The following is a 20,843-nucleotide window of genomic DNA, read 5'->3' on the forward strand; positions in this document are numbered from 1 at the left end:
GTTGTTGCGCAGTTTCACTTGTAGGACTTTCTAAATATTGATGAGGAATGAGGAGATCTCGTGTGTGGATTCATGATTGTCACTGCTTCCAAACGGCGTGTTTCACATTTTAGTCATTTGGTAGACTCTTGTACCAAACTAGTGTCCAATGAGGTTATTCCATTGAAGGATGAACAACAGACACATTTCACAATGCAAAGTGGCAGAACAGAATAGGGCATAGCAAGGTAGAATATTCAAACACAAAACATGGCATAATAGAATAGTGCGTTGGTTAACTATCCACACAGGAAATGTTTTTGCCTTTGAAAGCTTGTTTGAGAGATACTGCTGGTCTTAAATGTGATCGCAGAGAATCTGGAGGGAGTGATCTGATGATCTGAGGCATGAACAAAAGCGTCATGTTTTATGTATTTGAACTTTATCATTACGGTATTCAGGCAATGGTTTATAAAAAGTGAATGAGTTGTATGCTATTTACTTCTCTATGATCGGAGGTTGTGTCACTTGGCAGTTCTTCACACCCCAGTGTTGAAAACTTTTGAGGCGTTCCATGAATATTAACCTTTTCCAGAAAACAAGCCGGACTGACACGAGTCAGCAACATTGAGCAAAGTCTCTGGTTTGACTTGTACCGTAGCGTCTTTTAACCGTAGCGTGAGAGAGGGAAACGCAGCAAGCAGGTAAACAACATGGATCCCATGTTTGTGCTTTTTACAATCCTTTATTATGATCCAACTGGATATAGTTCAGTGATGGAGAACTTGACTGCTGATCATGAGGTTGCAGGTTCAAATCTCCCCCATATGTTGTGGATAAAAGTGTCAGAAAAATAAGCACATTATTATTGTTATCGTTATTTTTGCAGATCAAATGTGTCCAGGAATGTGTGGTCTCTGCCAAACCAATTACTGCCATTCTGCAGTTGTTTCAGACCAGGGTTTTCGAAAAGACAAACTCAACACGTGTTGCCTTCAGTTGTGTTGTTGTCGTCACACTAAGATGCCTTAGCATGCTACGTCATGCTAACATTTCTTAGCATGCTCCGTCATGCTAACATTTCATAGTATGCTACTTCGTGCTAAGGCCAGATTTCTATTCTCAGTCATGTCGACATTATTAACTCCTTTGTCTTATCCATAACGTACCTTGGAAAAAAAAAAAAAAAAAAGAATAATCAACCTTTCAAAACCAAAACATGTTATAAAACTTTTCTTGCACAACCTGCCACAAAAAAGTTTCTATTATTATTTATTTATACTTTTTTTTGTAAATGTATTTTACCTTGCAAAACTTTTTTTTGCCCACACAACTTGACACATTCAAGTTTAAAACAAACTTTCTTTTTTTTTTTTTTTTTTTTTACCTTTCAAAACTTTTTTTTCACACTTTTTTTTCTTGTTGCCTTCTGCCTTGCTCCATAATATCTTTGTAGACTATTTTACATTTGTTGTGCGTGATAGCCACGAAATGATAAAAGGTGCACAATGACAAGAAATAATCTGGGTTCTGACCACCAGTTTAACAGGACCAAGCTTGCAGCGCCCTGAAATCCTCCAATAAGAGGCTGCGTTACCATAGCCAGCCCCAGGCCCCTAATCCCGGCCAAAATATTCTCAGTGGTCATGTCATCAGCCAGGCCAGCATAGTCTGTTTCCCAGACTGGAATGCCGGAATGTTGGAATGCCCGAGTGGGTGATGTCACAGTCCATCCGTGTTCAGAGTAGTCATCATCCATGTCCTGTAGGCCGGGCGGAGGGGGGGGGGGGTGTGGTTTGTGTTGTACAATCCCCCTGTGTGGCGTCGGGGTCAGATATTTTCCAATTCCTTCGCCCACCCCTCAACCCACCCCCATTCCCTATACCACACCTCCACCCCCCTTCTCCCGCCTCTACCCCAATGCCACACACCTATCCCCTCCACCCCCATCCTCAGAAACATTTCCCCCAAGATCGAGCACTCGATGACGGGTTCAGACCACCGAGATGGCCCTCTGAAATCAGAGCGTTCCCCCTGTGTATCCCCAGGGAGAACCAGATAACACGTGAACCTGCGTGCATGTTTAGCAGCACGGCTCCATACACCCCAATTGACTGACTCACCCTCCGCCCTTTTTCTCATCTGCGTTTACATATCTGCTTGGAACGGTGGAAACATTCTGCTTGAGTGCCTGGATTTACAGCTCCGTGTCGCTTTTCATCCAGCTTTTGTTTAGCGTTCAGCCCTGGGCTGCTTTTCAGGAATGTACAACAAGAGGGAGTGGAGTTCTGGAGAGACTCCTCTCTAATCCATACCTACCAGCCCTACACACACCCAATGCACACGTACACACACTTACACCTTACACACACCTACACACAGTTACTTACACACAAGTGCAGACACATAGGCACAGCTGCACTCACCTACATTAAGCACACCAACACGTACACACCTACGCACATCTACACACTGACAAATACATACACACACACCTGCACACACACACACACACAACCCCTACCACACATCTGCACACGCACACACACCCCTATAACCCCTACCACACACCTGCACACACACCCCCACAACCCCTACCACACACCTGCACACACACCCCCACAACCGCTAACACACACCTGCACACACACCTATGCAACACCTACACACCCCTACAACCGCTAACACACACCTGCACACACCCCTGAAATTCCATCACCTTTGTTGTCTGACAAGGTCGAGATCACTGCACAGCCACACGTGTTTAATAGAAACAAGTTTAATTCTGTAAAAAGTTTATAAAATGAATAATTGTACAAAAATAAAGTTTGTCGAGAGCTTTGGTTCAGTAACACAAAACAAGTGAGACGACATGACAGTTATTTTCACGGAGGCGGTGACACAACACGGGCTGGCGACACAACGCGGGCTGGCGATAAAGCAGCTTGTTCCCAAGAGCAACGTTGTTACAGGGGGCAGAGACAGACTGTGGTACGTGACACCCTCCGCTTGTTTTCTCTCCCTCGGCGATCGATAAACAAAGTCGCTACCCTGACGCTCTGTCTACGCACGGTGAGCTCACCGACACAGGCCCAGGAACGAGCGCACGGCTGGACGACAACGCTTCACTGAGAAAACAGCCCTGTCGCTCTGTACCTTTACAGAATTGTTTTTCTTTCTTTTTTTTCCCTACGAGAAGTATTTAGTCTCTTGCCAGGCCAATACTGTAAATAAGAAGATGTTCTTAAATGGACTGGCCTGGTTTAATAAAGAAGGTAGAAAAAAAAAAATATATATAAATAACTTGATGAAGATCGAGAGGGCCAGTGGTCACATGGGTGTCAGGGGGATGCTGGGAAATCTGTCTGCACTTTCTCATCTGATAGGGACCAGCACACAAATCATAGCTGAAGAAAGAAGTTCCAATTGATAAAGTATGCTGTGATAAGGAGCAGGTGGGGCCCTGCTGTGATTGGCCTAAATTCATCTTGTAGAATGTGTTGTGTGAGGTGGAGGATTACCCAGTAAAGCTAGCTTGCTTGCTGCTGGAAGAGCACTATATTCTAGTCCGCAATCCACGCTAACAATCGAGGCCTACCTCAGAGCTCTCGAAGGTTTCACTTTAGATCTGCCCTACAAACAACAGACGTCGTAACAACCTTCAGAAAAACATTCACATTCGTGTTCAGGCCTCGTTGCTTTCCTCTTACCTCAGAACGCTGTTACGCCTCCTCGAGCCCCTCTCTCAGTATTGTCACAAACAACGTCTGTCAGCTCTGCTTTGTCTGGTTCTTAAGACATTTACCTCAGCTTGGCTAAAAAGAGCCAGAGACAGATCTTCCTTAAATGGTCTTAAGCGCTGGGGTGCCTCATCCACAAGGACTAGCTGGTTAAGCCTGCCGTGAGGGAATCGCTTTCAACCCCCAGATCAGGGAGACAGACCTGTCTGTCATGCTGGAGACTGGGGGGCCATCTCAGGAACGCTGGGGGCCGTGGGGGCCCGCTGGGACAGGAACCACTACAAAGTCACAGCTCAGAGCTGGTGTGGAGCCAAAGGGGTTGAGCTGCCACGCTATAGAGGCCAGGCATGCCACAAAGTCCTGTGCTGTGCTGTGCTTGTCAGAGGACAATGAGTCCACCACGTACAGTTGGGGACCCTTTCAAGGTTGACACAGATCGCGAGGTGACCAAATGTCCTTTCATACCTGGTCTCTTCATGTGGGAACTTAATGGGGGAAAAAATATATTTATAAGGTAACTTTTTTTGAGAACAGCTGAATTGACATGAGACGAGGCTCTGAGGCTGAGCCCCCACGGAGGTTTCTTGGTTCAGCAGCTTGGAAAGCAGATGTTTCCTATCGATTCTGACACAGAGTTGTCAGACAAATACCCACGTAGCAATCTGGAATATTGATTCCATCATGCCTTGACAATAAACAGAAGACAGGATGCGTTTGCTTTGTTGTAAACATAGAATGGCACGCCAGACTGTGGCCAGAACACTGTTTACCCAGACTAGGCAGAAGCAGCAGGAGATGATAGTTTCTACCTTCCCCTCCCCACCCCCCCCCAACCCCCAAAACAGAGCCTCCTCCTTTCTGGTTTCTATTAGTTACAACGAGGTGCTCCGTCAAGGACACTCCAACCTGACATCCTTCACGATGATTTAAAGCAAAGATAAGATTTTTCTAGTTTAAAAGGTTATGTTGGTCCACTCCTCTGTCTCTCTGTCCCCCCTCTCTCTCTCTCTCTCTCTCTGTCTTTTTCCCTCTCTCTTTCTCTCTGCCCTCCCTGAACCTTCCTTTTTTTTTTCATCCTGTGTTTTGAAATGAACCGTGGACTCGGACTTCAGAGAGGATGACGCGACAGCGTCGGACACGAAGGGATGAATTTGATTATTTATGGCTGCACTTTGATTCAGATTGATTAGTAATGCCTGGCACCTTCATTCCGGTTGTTTCACCACAAACTGACTTCCCTTTAAAACGCATGCTCTGTTTTGGCACGGTTCAGGACAAAACATAGCTTCAATAAATTAGAAGAACAAAAACATGTCTCGGTTAAAAATGGACTGCAATAAATAACAATAAGTTAATTCAATCTTAATAAATACATTTCTCATTTATATATATATATTTGTAAATGGTTGGGATTGTACATTGTAATGCGATGCACTGGGGAGTGTCTCTCTAACAGGACGAGTCCACAGGTGGAGAGTTCTCTGTGCTCGTTTCATCCTCCTTGGTTCTGAATGTAAACATTACGCTCGGGTTCCTGTCGTGGAACCGGAGCACTCCGGTTCCGCAGCTGGGAACACTCCCGGCGGGTAAAACCGATGTTCCCGGGGAAGAAAAAAAAACAAAACCCTGATATGTGTTTCAGGGTGAAGCAGACCAGCTTCAAGGAGACGGTGTCTCTCGGTTCAGTCTGGTCTCTCCGGAGCTCAGGAGGAGACGTGGTTGTGGGTGTAGCCGCACGCTCACTGAAAGCTTAAACGCAAGTGTCCATGTGACCCTAACACACACACGCAAGATTCTGTGTGTCATAATCAGTTGTTTGATGGACCGGTCCCGTATTGGTCTGGAGTTTCAGTGAAGTAATTGATGACATGACGTCATTTCCCCTTTGATAGATCTGTAACTGTTTCATCCTCTAGGTGATGAATGTCAGTCAAAGCCAGCCCTTCCATTGCTGAGAGGCCCCCGTCCACCAGGAACAGGGCCTTCCGGGCTCTGAGTTGGCCCCACCACAAGGCCCTTCGCTGGGGGACTGTGTTCGGCAGCAGCCCCTGTCCTGGAGGTGGGAGAGTGGAGTCCAGGGTCGCCCTGGTTCCACCCGTGTCTGTCTCTGTCCCAGCTTTCTCGGGCGACGCCACTGCCACCCGACGCACAACGTTCGCACCAGCCAATCATCTGCTCTCAGACACAGCCACACCTCCTGGCGGAATGCTTCTTCAGGGTGTGGTACACCACGTTGTCATCCAGGAAGGAAAGGTCGTCGTCGAAGGCGATTGGCCGGCAGCAGGTGCGGGCTGGCGTGTCCCTGTCCAGCTTCCTGTTGTGGGTGAGGTTGTTGAGGATCTTGTCGTAGTTGGTCTCGGCGTCGGAGCAAGGCCCGCTGCAGTACCTGAAGATCAGCTCCTCCCTGGTCTGGTAGCCCAGCCCCAGGTCTGTCACGTTCAGGTGGACCTCCTTCAGCAGGCAGCCCCTGCTCTGAACCGCCCTCTCCCGCTCCCTCTCCTTCTCCCTCTCCTTCTCAGCACGCCCTTTCCCCTTGCGCCCCCGCCCCTTCTTCTTCTCCCTGCGCCCTCTTCCTCCTCCCCCGTCCGAGTCCGTGTTTGTCGCCCCTCTCTGCCTCGTCTGCCCTCCTCTGCCTCTAGCGCCACCGTCGGGCTCGGAGGACCGTCGCAGCCGGCCGATGGTAGCCTCGATAAAATCCATTACGTCATCAAACTGCTCCGGGTATGGTCCTGTGATGTCATCTGGAAGAGACGGAATACAGTCAGTTAGGAAGAAAGCCACAACGCACATGATTCCAAACACTTCACATCAGACATTAGGAGGCAGCAATAGCAAATGTCGGAGGACGATGTTGGTTTGTTTGAATGTTTTTCGTTAATGGGTTTATTCCCTGGCCCCTTCTTTTCTTTCCGTTTTACGCAAGTTGGGGCTTCAAGTGACTCGCAGGAAATCACACGGGTTGTGACATTGAGTTGAAGCAGATTTCCTTTATTAGAACACTTATTTTAGCGCAAACTCAAAACATGCAGCCTGCTCTCAGCCTGTAACTGAGGGGAAGAAAAGAAGAGAGGAGAAAAAAAGAGGCCTTTGATCTTCATGTTAAACATTCTGGCTCCATTTGAGAGTCATCTCTCGTCTTTTCCCTCTCCACATTACCTAAACATCTGACATGGCACCCCGCACATCACACGAAACCAATCATGTTAAACGGGTCAATTTGTGTGACAATAATCATGCTAGCCAGCTGAAATGTCAGGTGCATATTTGTGTGTGTGTGTGTGTGTGTTGATTGAATGTGTGTTTGTATGTGTGAGTGATCGAATGTGTGTGTGTGTGCACAGTGTGTGTGAGTGATTGAGTGAGTGTGTTTCCCTGAGGGATTTAGTGTGTGTGTGTTCGCTAAATACGAGAAGGTTTAGAGAGGAACCGCTGAGAGAAGGCTAGACATATCTTGTTTGTCTCACTACTAGGTCACGAGTCACATGATCTGGCAGGCGCCATGCCTGATTGGACTGAAAGCTAGCATGTCACCTACAGCATGAGTCAGCCAGGGACCAATGTGGACACCTAGTGCATGTAAGCTGTGCAGAAATAGCCTCTATTCCAACCATTGACAACACACACAAACATGCAGACAGACAGACAAACATGCAGACAGACATGCATATAGAAAGACACAGACAGAAAAACATGCAGATAGACATGTGCAGATTGACAGACAAACATCCAGACAGACATGCTGATAGAAAGAAAGACAGACAGACAGATAAACATGCAGATAGACACATGCAGATTGACAGACAAACATCCAGACAGACATGCTGATAGACAGAAAAGGGGACCGACAGACACACAGACACGTAAAGGTGATGTCACGTCGGCGCCAAACCAAAATGAGGTGAGGGGGGGGGGGGAAAGTGTTTCTAAATATTTCCATTCCTTATGCAGCTCTCAGCTCGGTTTACTACTGTGTGAAGACAAGCCAGTGTCAAGTTCTTCTAAACAACAGTAATTCCTCGCCCTCGCGGACTCAGCGATGAACATAAACACTTGGAGGGCTTCCTCCCTGCCCCCCCTCCAGCCTCCCTCCCACTTCTGATCCGCATCTGGTTCAGGTTGCTCTAACCGCGTTAGCCGGGCGAACACGCCATGTTTTCCTGCCCCGCTGGATCTCCAGGAGAGGGGCACAGGCTCAGCGGTCGATGGGAGAGCCAGAGGTGAAGGTAAACACAGGCAGCAGCAGGAATGTGGAGACACCGGGCCCTGTGATCGGGACGAGAGCGGAAGCTGCTCTTGTTCCCCGCTCCATGTTTTGACACACCACTTTGGTGTTCCTCACGGCAGGCTGCCCCCACCTTTTAAGGGGGTTCAACCTGTCTGGTTCCCCCCTCCCCCCAAGAGCCCTCCACTACAAGATCTGTGAATGGCTCGGAGGAAGATGAAGACCTTGTTGACCTCGCACGAGACAGGAGTCCGACGTCACTCCGTGGAAACGCCAGGAGGCGTTTGACCCTGAACAGCTGTCACCCCTTCCCTCCCTCACGTCAGCCAGGGCTGCGTTTCCCCAAAGCGTCATAAGCCTAAGTTGATTTTAGAATCCATGTAGGACGTATCTTCGTGCCGTTCCCAAAGACATCGTAGCTAAAGTGTCTCTTGAAAATGCATAAATCTTGAAAGTTCATAGATTAGCCTACTCCTTACGGGCATGTTTGGGAAACGCACGTAAGAAATATTGATGGTTTCGTTTTTTGCTCGATAGTTGCTACAATCCATCGTTATCGGGAAACGCAGCCCAGGTCGATGATACTTACATTGCTCCTCCATGGAGATTTCCTGCAGACTGAGGGACTCCGTCTCTGGTTCCTCCACCGACATGGATAGAGATTCAGTGTAGTGGTCCCTGGGGTGAGCTCTCTGGGCGGAGGGAAGGTTCTGGTACAGGGGGCGCGTGGAGACAGAACTCAGGAGCAACAAACACGTGGCCATAACATCCCATAACTTCATCTTAGACTCAGTTCCTATGGAGGAATCTACACAAGACAGAACACAATATGAGTTAAGTCTTTCATTGAAAGTGTGGTCCTGTAGGTAAAAAAAAATTAAGAAAGAGCTTTCGGCATCTTCTGAAATATCTTGAAACTGGACGATGTTAAAGAAATAATATTACAATTGGTCCAAAACAATATTAAGGAAAACAGGACTGTATCGAAGAGAACATTGTTACGATAAAGGATGACGCATTTGGCGATATTTACAAAAGGTCATGACGAATTTTGGCGCCTTGAGAAGCACCGTGAAGTCAGCGAAGGCTCAAACAGGACAGTCAAAGATCCATATTGTTTGTTTTGTTTTGCTATTTAGTTATTGGTAGACCTATTGCCCCCTCTAAATGGAACAACTTCAAATAATATAAAAACCTTTGTCAGTAATGTAGGCCTACACAAAAAACGTTATGCAAACATTACTGGGATGAACAAAATAATGCCTTCTTCCTTCCAGATTAAGTTAATCGTTTTCTCCGTTTTAATAATGTGTCCACTTTATTGCTTCGTGTGTGGTGTTTCACCATTCCTTTAGCGTGTGACGTTCCGATAATAACAATAACTAGTTATAGACCTATTTCTGTGATCATTTACGAGAGCGTGTTACTGCGTTTGGTGGCAGCTACTTTAGGCACAGCAAGCGCCTTTGCGCAAATGTGCGGTTGTGGATTGGATTATAGAGCGTTGGCCATCAAGTACGATATCCCAAATGTGGGTAGGCCTACTTTCGCTCTTTTATTTTTTCGTTTCGATCAGTGGCACTCCAACCATGAATAAAGTCAAATCACGTTTCATACAGCATCTCCACCCGCAAACCCGTCCAGTGATGGGCAGAGAAGGAGACGGTTGCAGATACATCACACCCTAACTGTTTTATTTTATTTTGTAATGACTTTGACATGGCTCTTATTTGCCAGATTGTGATTCCTCATGTTTACGTCATTTTAGCGGCACTGACTGCAGATTAAATGTCGCAATGTAGGCCCATCGGTAACATTCACAAATGTTGAACATTATGAATAGATTAAGGAAATACAGTTTACAATGAATTATTGATGATGAGCAGGAGGCAGAGATTGTATTTATTATTTATTGTCTTTGCATTGGGGAACTTGTTTACTATTTGTTTAGACCAAAATGAAAACGTCTAATGCGTATTAAAAGCAATAGTTTGCTGACCTACATTCGTCAATCAAATGAAATAACAACTGCACAACAGCCTGGTTGTATATGAAACGCGTATATATAACTCCACAGTCACTAAGCACAAATAACACTGAAAAATGTGTATTTACCTTAAATCTGGCCCATGTAGACCCGTAATAGATATCAATTTCAAAATCCACACACGGCGATGCATTAATGTTCCAATGTAATTTAGAAACAGTTGTATCCAAAGGTTGTACGTACTGTCTATCTCCACGTAAACAACCAGGATGCGAGATGTTCATCCAAGAATAAATTGAGCAACGTCCGAGGAAAAGTAAGAATGACGCTCAGTGCGAATTGACGCTTGAAGAATGCTTCTTTTGGACTCCGTACAGTGCGCCCAACCACGCGTCTCTCCACAGGTACGCGCTGAGGAGAATAACCAAAAGTGCTGCCGCGCTCTCCCTGGGCACTCAGTCGAAAACGAATAAGATGCTACGTTTCAACTTTGGAAATCCTAGAGAGAGCCACCATCTCCAACTGCAAGGGTTCAGATGAAGACATAAGCGTTCCAGGCGCACGGGCTGGTCGCTTAGGCGCAGAGGGGACACGGAATGACGCCTCTACGGAGAACAGTCTAATGTGTTGTCAACCCGAAATGAGAGAAAAGACAATCAACAGCTTCTGTTGTTGTATCCTTCAGAGCAAAATACGCGCTCGTGGCACACTTAATGTTTTCATGATCTCCAAACCTTAGTAGGTCTATGACGTTGACATCGTATCCAAAAATACGGACAATTTCTATTCTCCATTTTTCTTATATCCAAGTGGTGTGCCCGAGAGTAGAGTGATAACTGTCCACATGCGGGCTCAGCAGAGCGGACTGACGGCACAGATGTGCAGCTGTCTGGGTGTACACGGGCGCAGAGGGCGGTTTGCAGGGATTTATAGCTCAGAGCGCGCTGACGTTTCGAAGTGTCCGCCCTTCTTTTCTCGACCTCTGCAAGACCAAACACCAAGTAGTAACACGAGCCAGTCCACACATCTCCAAACCACCCCTGGCGCTCCATTTGCAGCCTCGCAGTCTTGGGATGTCTCGAGGATTATGTAATTCCTCTGATGTCCACGGGTTAGATTTCAGTAACGCGGAAGGCGATTTGGAGATGTTCTGTCGCGAAGCATGTTTCTAGTAGGCTATACTATCCCCCTCAGCCCCCCGACCCCCGTGCGCGTGGGTGTCGGGTTCTGTCGGTTGCTTACATGCAGCTCAAATTAGGATGCTGTCCACCACGCGTATTTACTAGGACACACTTGTAAATACGTGTGGTGGGCATTAGTGGAAAGGGTGAAAACGTTAATGAGATGTTGTTCAGTGTAGACTCAATTAAAATCGTTACGCTCGTTTCATAATAATCTAATTCGCGTGTAGCCCAAAGCAACTGGTCATTTAATAACTAGTGTCTTGTATCATGGGGCCTGAGGCGCCGTATGTGGACCACAATAGAGGGACTACAAGCCCTCTATGATGTGGCATCTGAGAGTCGTACACCATTAGCTCTTGTTATTGACACTCTAGATCTCCTTTCATCTACTGGCAAACTGGATTCCTCATGTCTTTAAAGCCGACTGTTTATGAGTTTTAATGCTAATAAATATAATTGCCCAGGCAGACTCCAAGATGGTATTCGACAGTCATTGTATAAAACGACTCCTTACATGCTGAGGGATTTCGCTTATGCCGTCTGACAGGTAAATTACAGCAGCAACGTTTCTGGCTTTTGACTAAAGCAGAGGAAATCCCACTGTTGAGACTTTAAATCCATACACGGTGACTAGGGCTGGGATTTGGCTTGCCTCAATCCCTCTCTGGCATTAAAGCCAGATATTTGTTAGCTTAAGAAACTGAAACTGCGTGTCAATACATGCGTTCCGTAATTTGTTTTCGGTCTTGGTTTAACAGTTTCTCTGTTTCTCTGTATCCGTTCAGGGCTGAGCGCAGTCTCCTGAAGACTACAGGGGACTAGGCCGTGTCAGGTTCACACACACTGTACTTTTAGCGGGCCACCCATCTCTTTGTGTTCCTCTGACAGTGAGGAACGAGAGAAGCAGGAACCTGTCGGAGAAACACAGCTGCCCTTGACTCATTCCTCTGCTATGTCTTAATCACGCGCGCTCAGGAATTGTTTTCTTTTTGCAAATGATCTTTGTACAATAGAACTAGCGCTGCGTGCGTTTGTATGTAGGCCTACTTACAGAAACTTGTGAGATGCCCGTCATATCAATGGGTCATGCATGAATGTTAACTAAGCATTTGCTCTGACCTGGTTCTGGTGCATTGTTTAAAGCCATCCATCTAGTATTTCAGGGGATGGGGGAGGGTCAAAGGTCATCTCCTCTTCATAGTCCCACCCTGATCCGGAGAGGCCATGGCCTAAATCTGGTCTTGGATCAGCTGACTTGCAGACCGAAACACCCAGCCAAGCCACCTCATAGCACAACACATTCTATTCTGTGAAGCCGTCGCCTTTTATGCAGTTATAAATTAAATCTGTGTGAACGATCAAGTCTTTGTTTTTACACACAGGCTTTTGTCAATACTGACAAAGTACACTCTGACTTAAAAAAAATCTAATCTTTCTGATTCAACTGTGGAGCTGAGAACGCAGCTTGTGTGTAAGTGAATCAGTTGACATTTGGTGGCTCTCATTCATAGTGAAGTCGTCTCTCTCCTCAGGCTCTCTGTATTGAGTTATGTGAGTGGGGTTATATTTAAGCGCTGCAGTCATAACTGGCGCCTCTCCCAGCTTCCCTCGTTTAGGTCCTACAGGAAAGAGTGACTTTAACTATCTCTTTCTTCCTGTTCCTTCCACTGTCTCCTCTGGGTCTTCCTGTTCCTTCCACTGTCTCCTCTGGGTCTTCCTGTTCCTTCCACTGTCTCCTCTGGGTCTTCCTGTTCCTTCCACTGTCTCCTCTGGGTCTTCCTGTTCCTCCTCTGGGTCTTCCTGTTCCTCCTCTGGGTCTTCCTGTTCCTCCTCTGGGTCTTCCTGTTCCTTCCACTGTCTCCTCTGGGTCTTCGCATCGTTCAGTGTCTTCACGACCGCTCGTAACGGTGCTCGGCATCGCCGACTGGTTTCCACGACGAGCGACGCCCGACACGTCCCCTCAGCGTGTGTGTCGGACAACAGGCTACAGAAAACATCCCATAATAATCCTAGCCATTGGTGTCAGATGGAAATAGGACGTCCAGCTCGTGTTCACGTGAATGTTGTTTTTGACAACGACGCGTACACTTGCAGAAACGGCTACCGCCATGCGAACCTGCGAAGAGGCCGATGAAAACGATAGTATTCCTGAAGGGAGGCCTGTGTAATGTGTCCTTAAAGGTGATTTGAAGAGCTGGCATTGGCTCTGTTTTTGCATGGGAGGAGCTGAGAATTCCTCGGACGGAGTGCTGGTGGTGGTGGTGGGGGGGGGGGCTTTCCCCTGAAGACTAGAGGACAGCACTGACAGCGTCTCATAGATTCTTCTTGGGGCCAGTTCTTGACCCCTCAAACTGGTTTGTAGAACAATTCATGCACAATGCACACCCATCAATGTGCTGTGTGAGTGGTGGTCTGAATAATCAGGGTATCCTGAGAGCAAAACTGGTCAGAATAGGGTCAAACTGCAACCTGTGGATCTTAATCTCTCGTTCTCAATAAATACCTGCACTGATATAGGGTTAGGGTTAAGAATGTCGAGGATAGGGTTAGGCAGGGTTGTTGAATAGGGGGGAAAAGTTAGGAAAATTCAAAGTGCCCCTGACTGACAGAGGCCCCCAAAAATTGAACAACTAATAGAAATGCTAAACTTTTTTTCATGGGGCCCCAAATTCCTGGCAGCACCCCTGAGGTTAGGGTTAGGGTTAGGAATCTTCTTTGGGATTAGTGAAGCGTGTTGAATTAAATCGAAATATTGCATCTGGTATTGTTTCTTTACACCAGAGCTCACTCAGAAGTTTGTCACTGACATGTCTCTGATGTCAGAGGGCAGTCGGCCAGGACAGAACCTTCATTGTGGTTGGCGAGCGCGCCGGGTGAATGACACCAAGGACTTCCTCTGTGTGGACGGCCTGTGACGCTAACGCAAAAGCAGGAGATGATGGCCGCCTAAAATAGTCTGGTTTTAGAAAGCTCCTTTGTGAGAGAACACAGCACAGACTGGTGGTGTCACCCACCACTGCCGGCTGAATTCTCAACGGCCCGTTTGAAATATTAATTTGTTTGGACGAGTAACATGAGTAAGCTGCACGAATCAGCGCCACATGGGGTGTGAGGAAGAGGCTAGTCACTGAGATGGAAGAGGCGTGTTTCAGCGACCGTGCCACAGGGTTTGAATCCCTCCATGTTTAATGGAAACCATCCGTGCAGACAGGCTGACATTGTGATCTGTTGTCGGTGACGGATATCTGACCTCACACCCTCAGACCTGGTACAGAACATGCTACATGCCCCTATGGGTGGGGGGTAGGGGGGGGGCTTATGTCTGTTACCAGGAAGTGGAATAGCTGTCACAGACGATGGTTGGTTGCTAAGTAGCAGCGTGGTCAGTCAGTAACAACCGATCATTGGATTGGTTTTCTGGCTACAGGTTATCTGGTAACACTAGACTAGATTGGACTGGGCCAGACTGGATTAGACTAGATAAGACTAGATTGGATATTGCAAAAAAACAAAACATAAATAGATAATTAATGAACTAGATGAAACTCGATGAAACAGACCAGACCAGCTTAATAGTATTTAAAACATCTAAAGAGAAACAATCACCCAATAAACAAAGTTTATTAACGTCCAAATATTTGACTGTATTTGACGGTGACACGGCAAACCTTCAGCTGCCTGGTCAGAGATAGCTCTGTGTGTGTGATGCGATTTCTGCTCCTGGCCCCAGTAATCACCCCGGTCATCTGAACACTTCCTGGAAAGGTCATCATGTTAGCAGGATTATCTGGCTAACGCATGGAACTCACACAGATTCTACAGGCTGTACACCGGCCACAGCAGTGGGTATGGCCCCCTATAATCAAATACAATAAAACAACATTTTATTGTTAATGACAAGTAATGTCATATAGAGATTTACAGATGCCCAAAGATCCGCACCTATAAAAAAAAAAAAAAAAAAAAACGACTCAAATAAGACAAGGGGAAAATCCCAAAGACAAGAAAAAAATCCCTCAAAGGATTCTTCCAGTCTGTGACACAGGAAATGATGTAATATCAGAGTCAGCCTGCTCTGTTCTCCTCATCGTGGATGTCCATTGTACAGACACAGGGCAGGGAAAGTTCTAGACTCCGTAAATCACCTTCATGTTTTGGACACCTCACCGGTGTTTCTGAGACTCCCTGTTTGTGAACCCTTTGGTATGAAGAGAAACCACCACTTAGTCGTGGTGCCAAGAGGAGAGCAAGCCCACACTGACTGGGCAGAACACCACCTCACCCCTCCACCACCCCCCTCCACTCCTTCACACCCAAACCCTCCATCCTTCAACCCCCCGTATCCCAGCTCCAACCCCCTCCCCCCTCAACCCTACTTCTCTTTCACCAACCCCAAACCCTCGCACCTGCACCCACCCACCGTGCCCTCACCCCCCTGCCCTCGACCCTACCCCCCTCACCCCCTTGCCTCCGACCCTACCCCCCTCACCCCCTTGCCTCCGACCCTACCCCCCACACCCCCCTCACCCCCCTGCCCCTACCCCCCTCACCCCCTTGCCTCCGACCCTACCCCCCGCACCCCCCTCACCCCCTTGCCTCCGACCCTACCCCCCACACCCCCCTCACCCCCCTGCCCCTACCCCCCTCACCCCCTTGCCTCCGACCCTACCCCCCACACCCCCCTCACCCCCCTCACCCCCCTGCCCCTACCCCCCTCACCCCCCTCACCCCTTGCCTCCGACCCTACCCCCCTCACCCCCTTGCCTCCAACCCTACCCCCCTCACCCCCCTCACCCCCCTCACCCCTTGCCTCCGACCCTACCCCCCTCACCCCCTTGCCTCCAACCCTACCCCCCTCACCCCCCTCACCCCTTGCCTCCGACCCTACCCCCCTCACCCCCTTGCCTCCAACCCTACCCCCCTCACCCCCCTCACCCCTTGCCTCCGACCCTACCCCCCACACCCCCCTCACCCCCCTCACCCCCCTGCCCCTACCCCCCTCACCCCCCTCACCCCTTGCCTCCGACCCTACCCCCCTCACCCCCCTCACCCCCTTGCCTCCGACCCTACCCCCCACACCCCCCTCACCCCCCTGCCCCTACTCCCCTTCACCCCCCTGCACTCAGCAAGTGTTTGATGTGGTTGTGGCTGAGCCACTGAGTCAGATGCCTCACTAAAGCCCCCCCCCCTCCCTCCATCAACAAAGCCCGCCTGCCAAACCCCCCCGGGCCAGGGCATTAGGTCCATGTCTCCTACCCTCTGTGGCTGCCATCCTGGAGGGTGCCAGGATGGAGGGGTCCATGCCACGCTCGTACCCAGCTGTCAGGGCTAGTCGGCTGGGCTCAGAGCACCAGGAACAGGTCTGGACCCAGCACTCACTACACTGCAGGGTCATAACATGTATTAACTCTACTGTATTCATTTTTTATTTGATTCCAAATCCACATGCAGTATGAGGAGGGGGGGGGGGATTAAAACCTGCAACCTCTTAATCTGCAGTCAAACGTTCTCTCTGAGATATGTCTGTCCCACATTGACATTCCTTTGGAGGCGCTGGAGAGCAGAGCAGGCCTGGTTCACAGCCAAGTGAGGCCAATCTGGCCTTGATCTCCACTTATCTCTCTCCTTTTTTCAGACGATTTATGAGGAGGCAAACACACAAGATACGTGGAATACTTTGAGCACTAAAACCCAGGCTTGGTTGGAGTCCTGTACAATCTAGGTACAGCTTATAGTCTGCCCTGCATCGTGAGTTTCCCCGTGTTGGATCGAGATCATCTCGACTCCGCTGAGACAGCTGAGGCGTGTGTGGGGGGTTCGAGAGGGAAGTGTGTGGGAGAGTGGGTGTGTGTGTGGCCGTGTGTGTGTGTGTGTGTTGTTGTGTGTGTCTGTGCGAGTATCAAAGTGCAGGCAGGACTATGACACCATTATAAATAGACCAGAGGAAGTGCAGGTTAAAACTCTCCGACTTCAAACTGGAATGCGCCCCCCCCCCCAAAGAAAAGAAAACAAAAAGGACACACACGTTTTACAATGTCCGCTCGCTTTTCTTATCCAGACCTAAAACATCCTCGTGATGCTTTACGCGCGTGACGCCACACAGTACAAGTACTGGGGGGGGGGGGGGGCTGAAGATGTGACTGGTGTCTTCCTCTCCTCTCAGCAGTGAGCTGGTGGAGGTCAGAGCCCCCCAGCCCCCCCCCCCCCAGGCCCCCCCAGAAGGGCTTCCTCCTGAGCCAGGCCCCCCCAGGCCCCCCCAGAAGGGCCTCCTCCTGAGCCAGGCCCCTCAGCTGTCCTGGAGGCCTCTGGGCGATCGCAGCCGGGAGATAAGACGTGAGTCACCCTGGGCCACTTGGACGGGGATCTGGCCCCATTTGAGCGTACTGGGGCCAGGTGCGTGGACGGCTCCTCATTGGTTCAAGGGTGAGTTATCACCTCATGAGGGGTTGGAGGGAAGGGGCGGGTCCTAAGCTTTCTATTAAAGCTTGATGTCTTTATATCGGGTTTGGTTTGAGATGACACACTATGGCCTGTTTGAGTGGGTGGGTTGTGTTCATCGGGTCAGCTTGTTTATCGCACAGTACAAAGTTCAGTGCCTGTATCGTCCCTCGAAGATGAGTCATGGATTGTTGTTTGTGTGATTGACAACGTAGGAGTCCTGACTCCTTAGTCAGGCTGCTTAGTCAGGCCCTGGGAGAGGCTGGACCTGGGTCTGCCCTGGGTCCTAAAACCCTCCATGTGTCTCTGTGATCATCTGAAATCAGACGAAGCATTCCAGAGACTAGTTAACGCAGGGGTGTGTGTGTGTGTGTGGGGGGGGGGTATCTGTGGTGTGTGTGCCGCGGGGTGTGTGTGCGAGGCGGTGTGTGTTGTGGTTTGCAGAGAGTGTGTGGTGTGTTGCGGGCCCCGTGGGCCGCTTCCCCTGAGCCCTCATCTGTCTGACACACACACACACACACACACAGAGCCCAGCGCCTCTTGTGACGGGCGGTCTCTGACCCTTCTAAGTGAGTCCTTGGCCAGGTGTGGTCATGCCTGTCATGAGCGTGCCCTTCAGCTGATAAGCCGACACCCACACCCACGTGGCCCTTGTTTGTGTCATGTCTCTGTGGACATGGCTGATGAGCTACCTGTGTTCCTCCCCACCCCCCACCCCCCGCCCCCCGCCCCGCCCCATCATCAACAGCTGTTGGTGAGCCTCCCTACCCTACCCACCCCCCCCGGGGGGGGGTCGATCAACAGCCACGCAAAGCTCTGAGGCCCCCCACCCGTTCATAGAGAGCCCGACGCCCTCCCCCACTGGTGTTACTAAACAAACAGAAGTGGCGGGGCATGAAACGCCACGCTCAAAGACGGGGAACAATCGAGCACGCTCGCCCGCCTGCTCGCTCGCCCGCCTGCTCGCTCGCCCGCCTGCTCGCTCGCCCGCCTGCTCGCTCGCCCGCCTGCTCGCTCGCCCGCCGGCTTGCCGGCTCGCCCGTCGTCCGCTTGCTTGTTACGCTATCGGGTGACGGAGCATAGCGGCGGCTATTTCGGCGATAACCTCTAGCCTTCAGGCTTGCCGATTCTGTCGGGAGAGAGCAAGCAAGAGAGAGGGAGAGAGAGAGAGAGAGAAAGAGGAAGGGGGAGAGGGAGGGAGAGAGATAGAGAAAGAGAGAGAGAGGGGCTCAGTCCTGACTTTGACAACGTCGCCCTGGTCCCCAACGCAACAAGGTCGCATTAATTGGAGAAGGAAGTGCCGAGGATGCTTAGGGGGAGGGGTCTGAGAGGGGGGGAAAGGGGGTTGGAGGGAGGGGGATCTGGTTTCTGGACTGCGGTGTTCTGGTCCCCGGTTCTAATCCAGCGTGGTATGTGTGGAGAGGTGGCAGTGGGGGGGGGGGGATCGTGTTAAGAGAGTCGCTCACTCCATGCTTCCTCTACTGCCGCCCCAACAGGACAAGCTCTGGACGTGTGTGTGTGTCAAACCATGCTTTCATGTTTGGCACATAAGCACGGATACACACTCTCCTACACACACACACACACACACAACCCCATATCATGCTCGCTGTCAGACTATACCCAGAGGATATTATGTCTCTCTCAGCAGAGTTTTGAACAGCTGTCTCAAACCAGCATGACACTTACTTTGATGTCAATCAGGTGATTTCCCTACCATAAACACTGTCCAATATTCATTCCTCGTATCCGCAGAACGGCAAACAGACTCCACACTGAATAAACAGATTCCACTTAATGGATCCAGTGAGCCACGTACAGCACGTTTAGATTGTCCTACTCTTTGGTGTGTCGGGTCTATCTGAGATTGCTCCCACCCATGGTAGAATTACTTTGCGCGTCTGTACATCATCCGCCTAACCCGCTTCTGGTGTCTGGTATCTCTTGCAGGGGTGTGCATGTAGCTGGGTTGTCTATGCAAGGGTTATGAATACATCTGCTATTATCCATGCAGGGATTTCAAACATAGCAGGCTCTATCTATGGCTCCATAACACAGCAAGGTGAGTGGGTGATGGGAACTGACATGCCTCCAGAGAGGGTCACCAGAGCCCCATAAATCACAGACAGGAACAACAGTAGCGGGTCACCCAGGAGGACCTGTTCGAGACCAGCCCAGAGAGGCGGCGGGGGGGGGGGCGGGGATCGTGGAGCTAAACAGGGAAGGTTCGCTCACTGTGTGAACCCGGCCAGAGAAGCACTCTGTAATCCTCTGACGCCAGTATTGTTACAGCTGGATATCCTTTTCGCTACTATATATATACCCTGGCGCGGGCTGGAGCGGAGATATTGCTCTGCTGATTCACATTCCACGAGTTGTGATTGTGCCGAATTGCGATTACGCAACGTGCCACAGCAGCGGAACCATGTCTGTGCGGACTGAGAACGATCTGGCGATTCCCGATAGGTAGGGGGTGCTCTGAAAGAAGCAGGGCTCCAGGAGATGGGGAGCTGGTGATCTGTACGCAGGGACAGTGAGTGCTGCTCCACCCAGGATCCTCCTCGGGGTTGTCTCTGTTCTCAGATTAAACAAACCCCCAGGATCATGAGAGGACGCAACCTTGAACTTTGCTTTATGAACGACACACCGCAGCATGTGCATGTAAATAAACATCCACACTGGACTGAGCTGGCTATGAAGGAGACCAGCGAAAAATAAATATGGTGATAACCTAATCTCTTACCTTGACACTGGCAGTGGAGGGACAGCAGTTTGCCGTGCTAATTAAATTTCAAGGACAGGAGAATTAGTGATTGACTTCTGGTTTGACGGGTGAACGTCATTCAGAGCGGAGGCAGGTCTTCAGGCTGACAAGAAAGCAGCCTTGTAAATCACCTGAAGAGGGGTGGGTCCAGTGTTGGTCTAATTAGCCCGTGTAACAGGAGCTGGATGGCTGCCAAGCCGTCCGGGCGATGAGCTAGGTAATTGAGTAACAGAGAGCTAGCGTGTAGCGCCGCTCCCACACCTACTATCCCCAGACAAACAATACACCGCGAAACACAAAACCCCTTTAATGGAATGTCACAGGGCTAATATTTAGACGTGGAGTTAAACCGCTGTAGTCGCAGGATTAAAGAGATCAGGCGTGGGCGTTGTTGAATGGATCCTACACATACGGTACTACAAAATACTTCAAATATACTACAAATATGACTAACATACTACACATCCAGTAGGACACAATGTAGGATCTTGTTGGCTGGTTTGGTTGCTTTCTCATCCGAGGAGAATCC

The 20,843-nt window shown here is 49.5% G+C and overlaps 1 protein-coding gene across 1 annotated transcript; it reads right to left on the reverse strand.

Moving 5' to 3' along the window:
* Positions 1-4,850: 4,850 nt before the first annotated feature.
* On the reverse strand, positions 4,851-10,816 carry gdnfa (glial cell derived neurotrophic factor a). The gene is made up of 3 exons (XM_084687649.1): positions 10,057-10,816; positions 8,531-8,749; positions 4,851-6,460 (listed from the first exon to the last, which is right to left on the reverse strand). Exons 2-3 carry the CDS (start codon positions 8,721-8,723, stop codon positions 5,898-5,900), a joined length of 756 nt encoding a protein of 251 aa, XP_084543775.1. The 5' UTR covers positions 8,724-8,749; positions 10,057-10,816; the 3' UTR covers positions 4,851-5,897.
* Positions 10,817-20,843: the final 10,027 nt, after the last annotated feature.

This window comes from Hypomesus nipponensis, chromosome 22 (assembly GCF_054491055.1).
Source record: "Hypomesus nipponensis isolate SF chromosome 22, ASM5449105v1, whole genome shotgun sequence".
Classification (NCBI taxonomy): domain Eukaryota; kingdom Metazoa; phylum Chordata; class Actinopteri; order Osmeriformes; family Osmeridae; genus Hypomesus; species Hypomesus nipponensis.

Coding starts and splice junctions, on each gene's coding strand:
- gdnfa (XM_084687649.1), bottom strand. CDS start 8,723: ATGAAGTTATGGGATGTTATGGCCACGTGTTTGTTGCTCCTGAGTTCT. Junction 6,461..8,530: donor AATCTCCATGGAGGAGCAAT/GTAAGTATCATC, acceptor CGTCTCTTCCAG/ATGACATCACAGGACCATAC.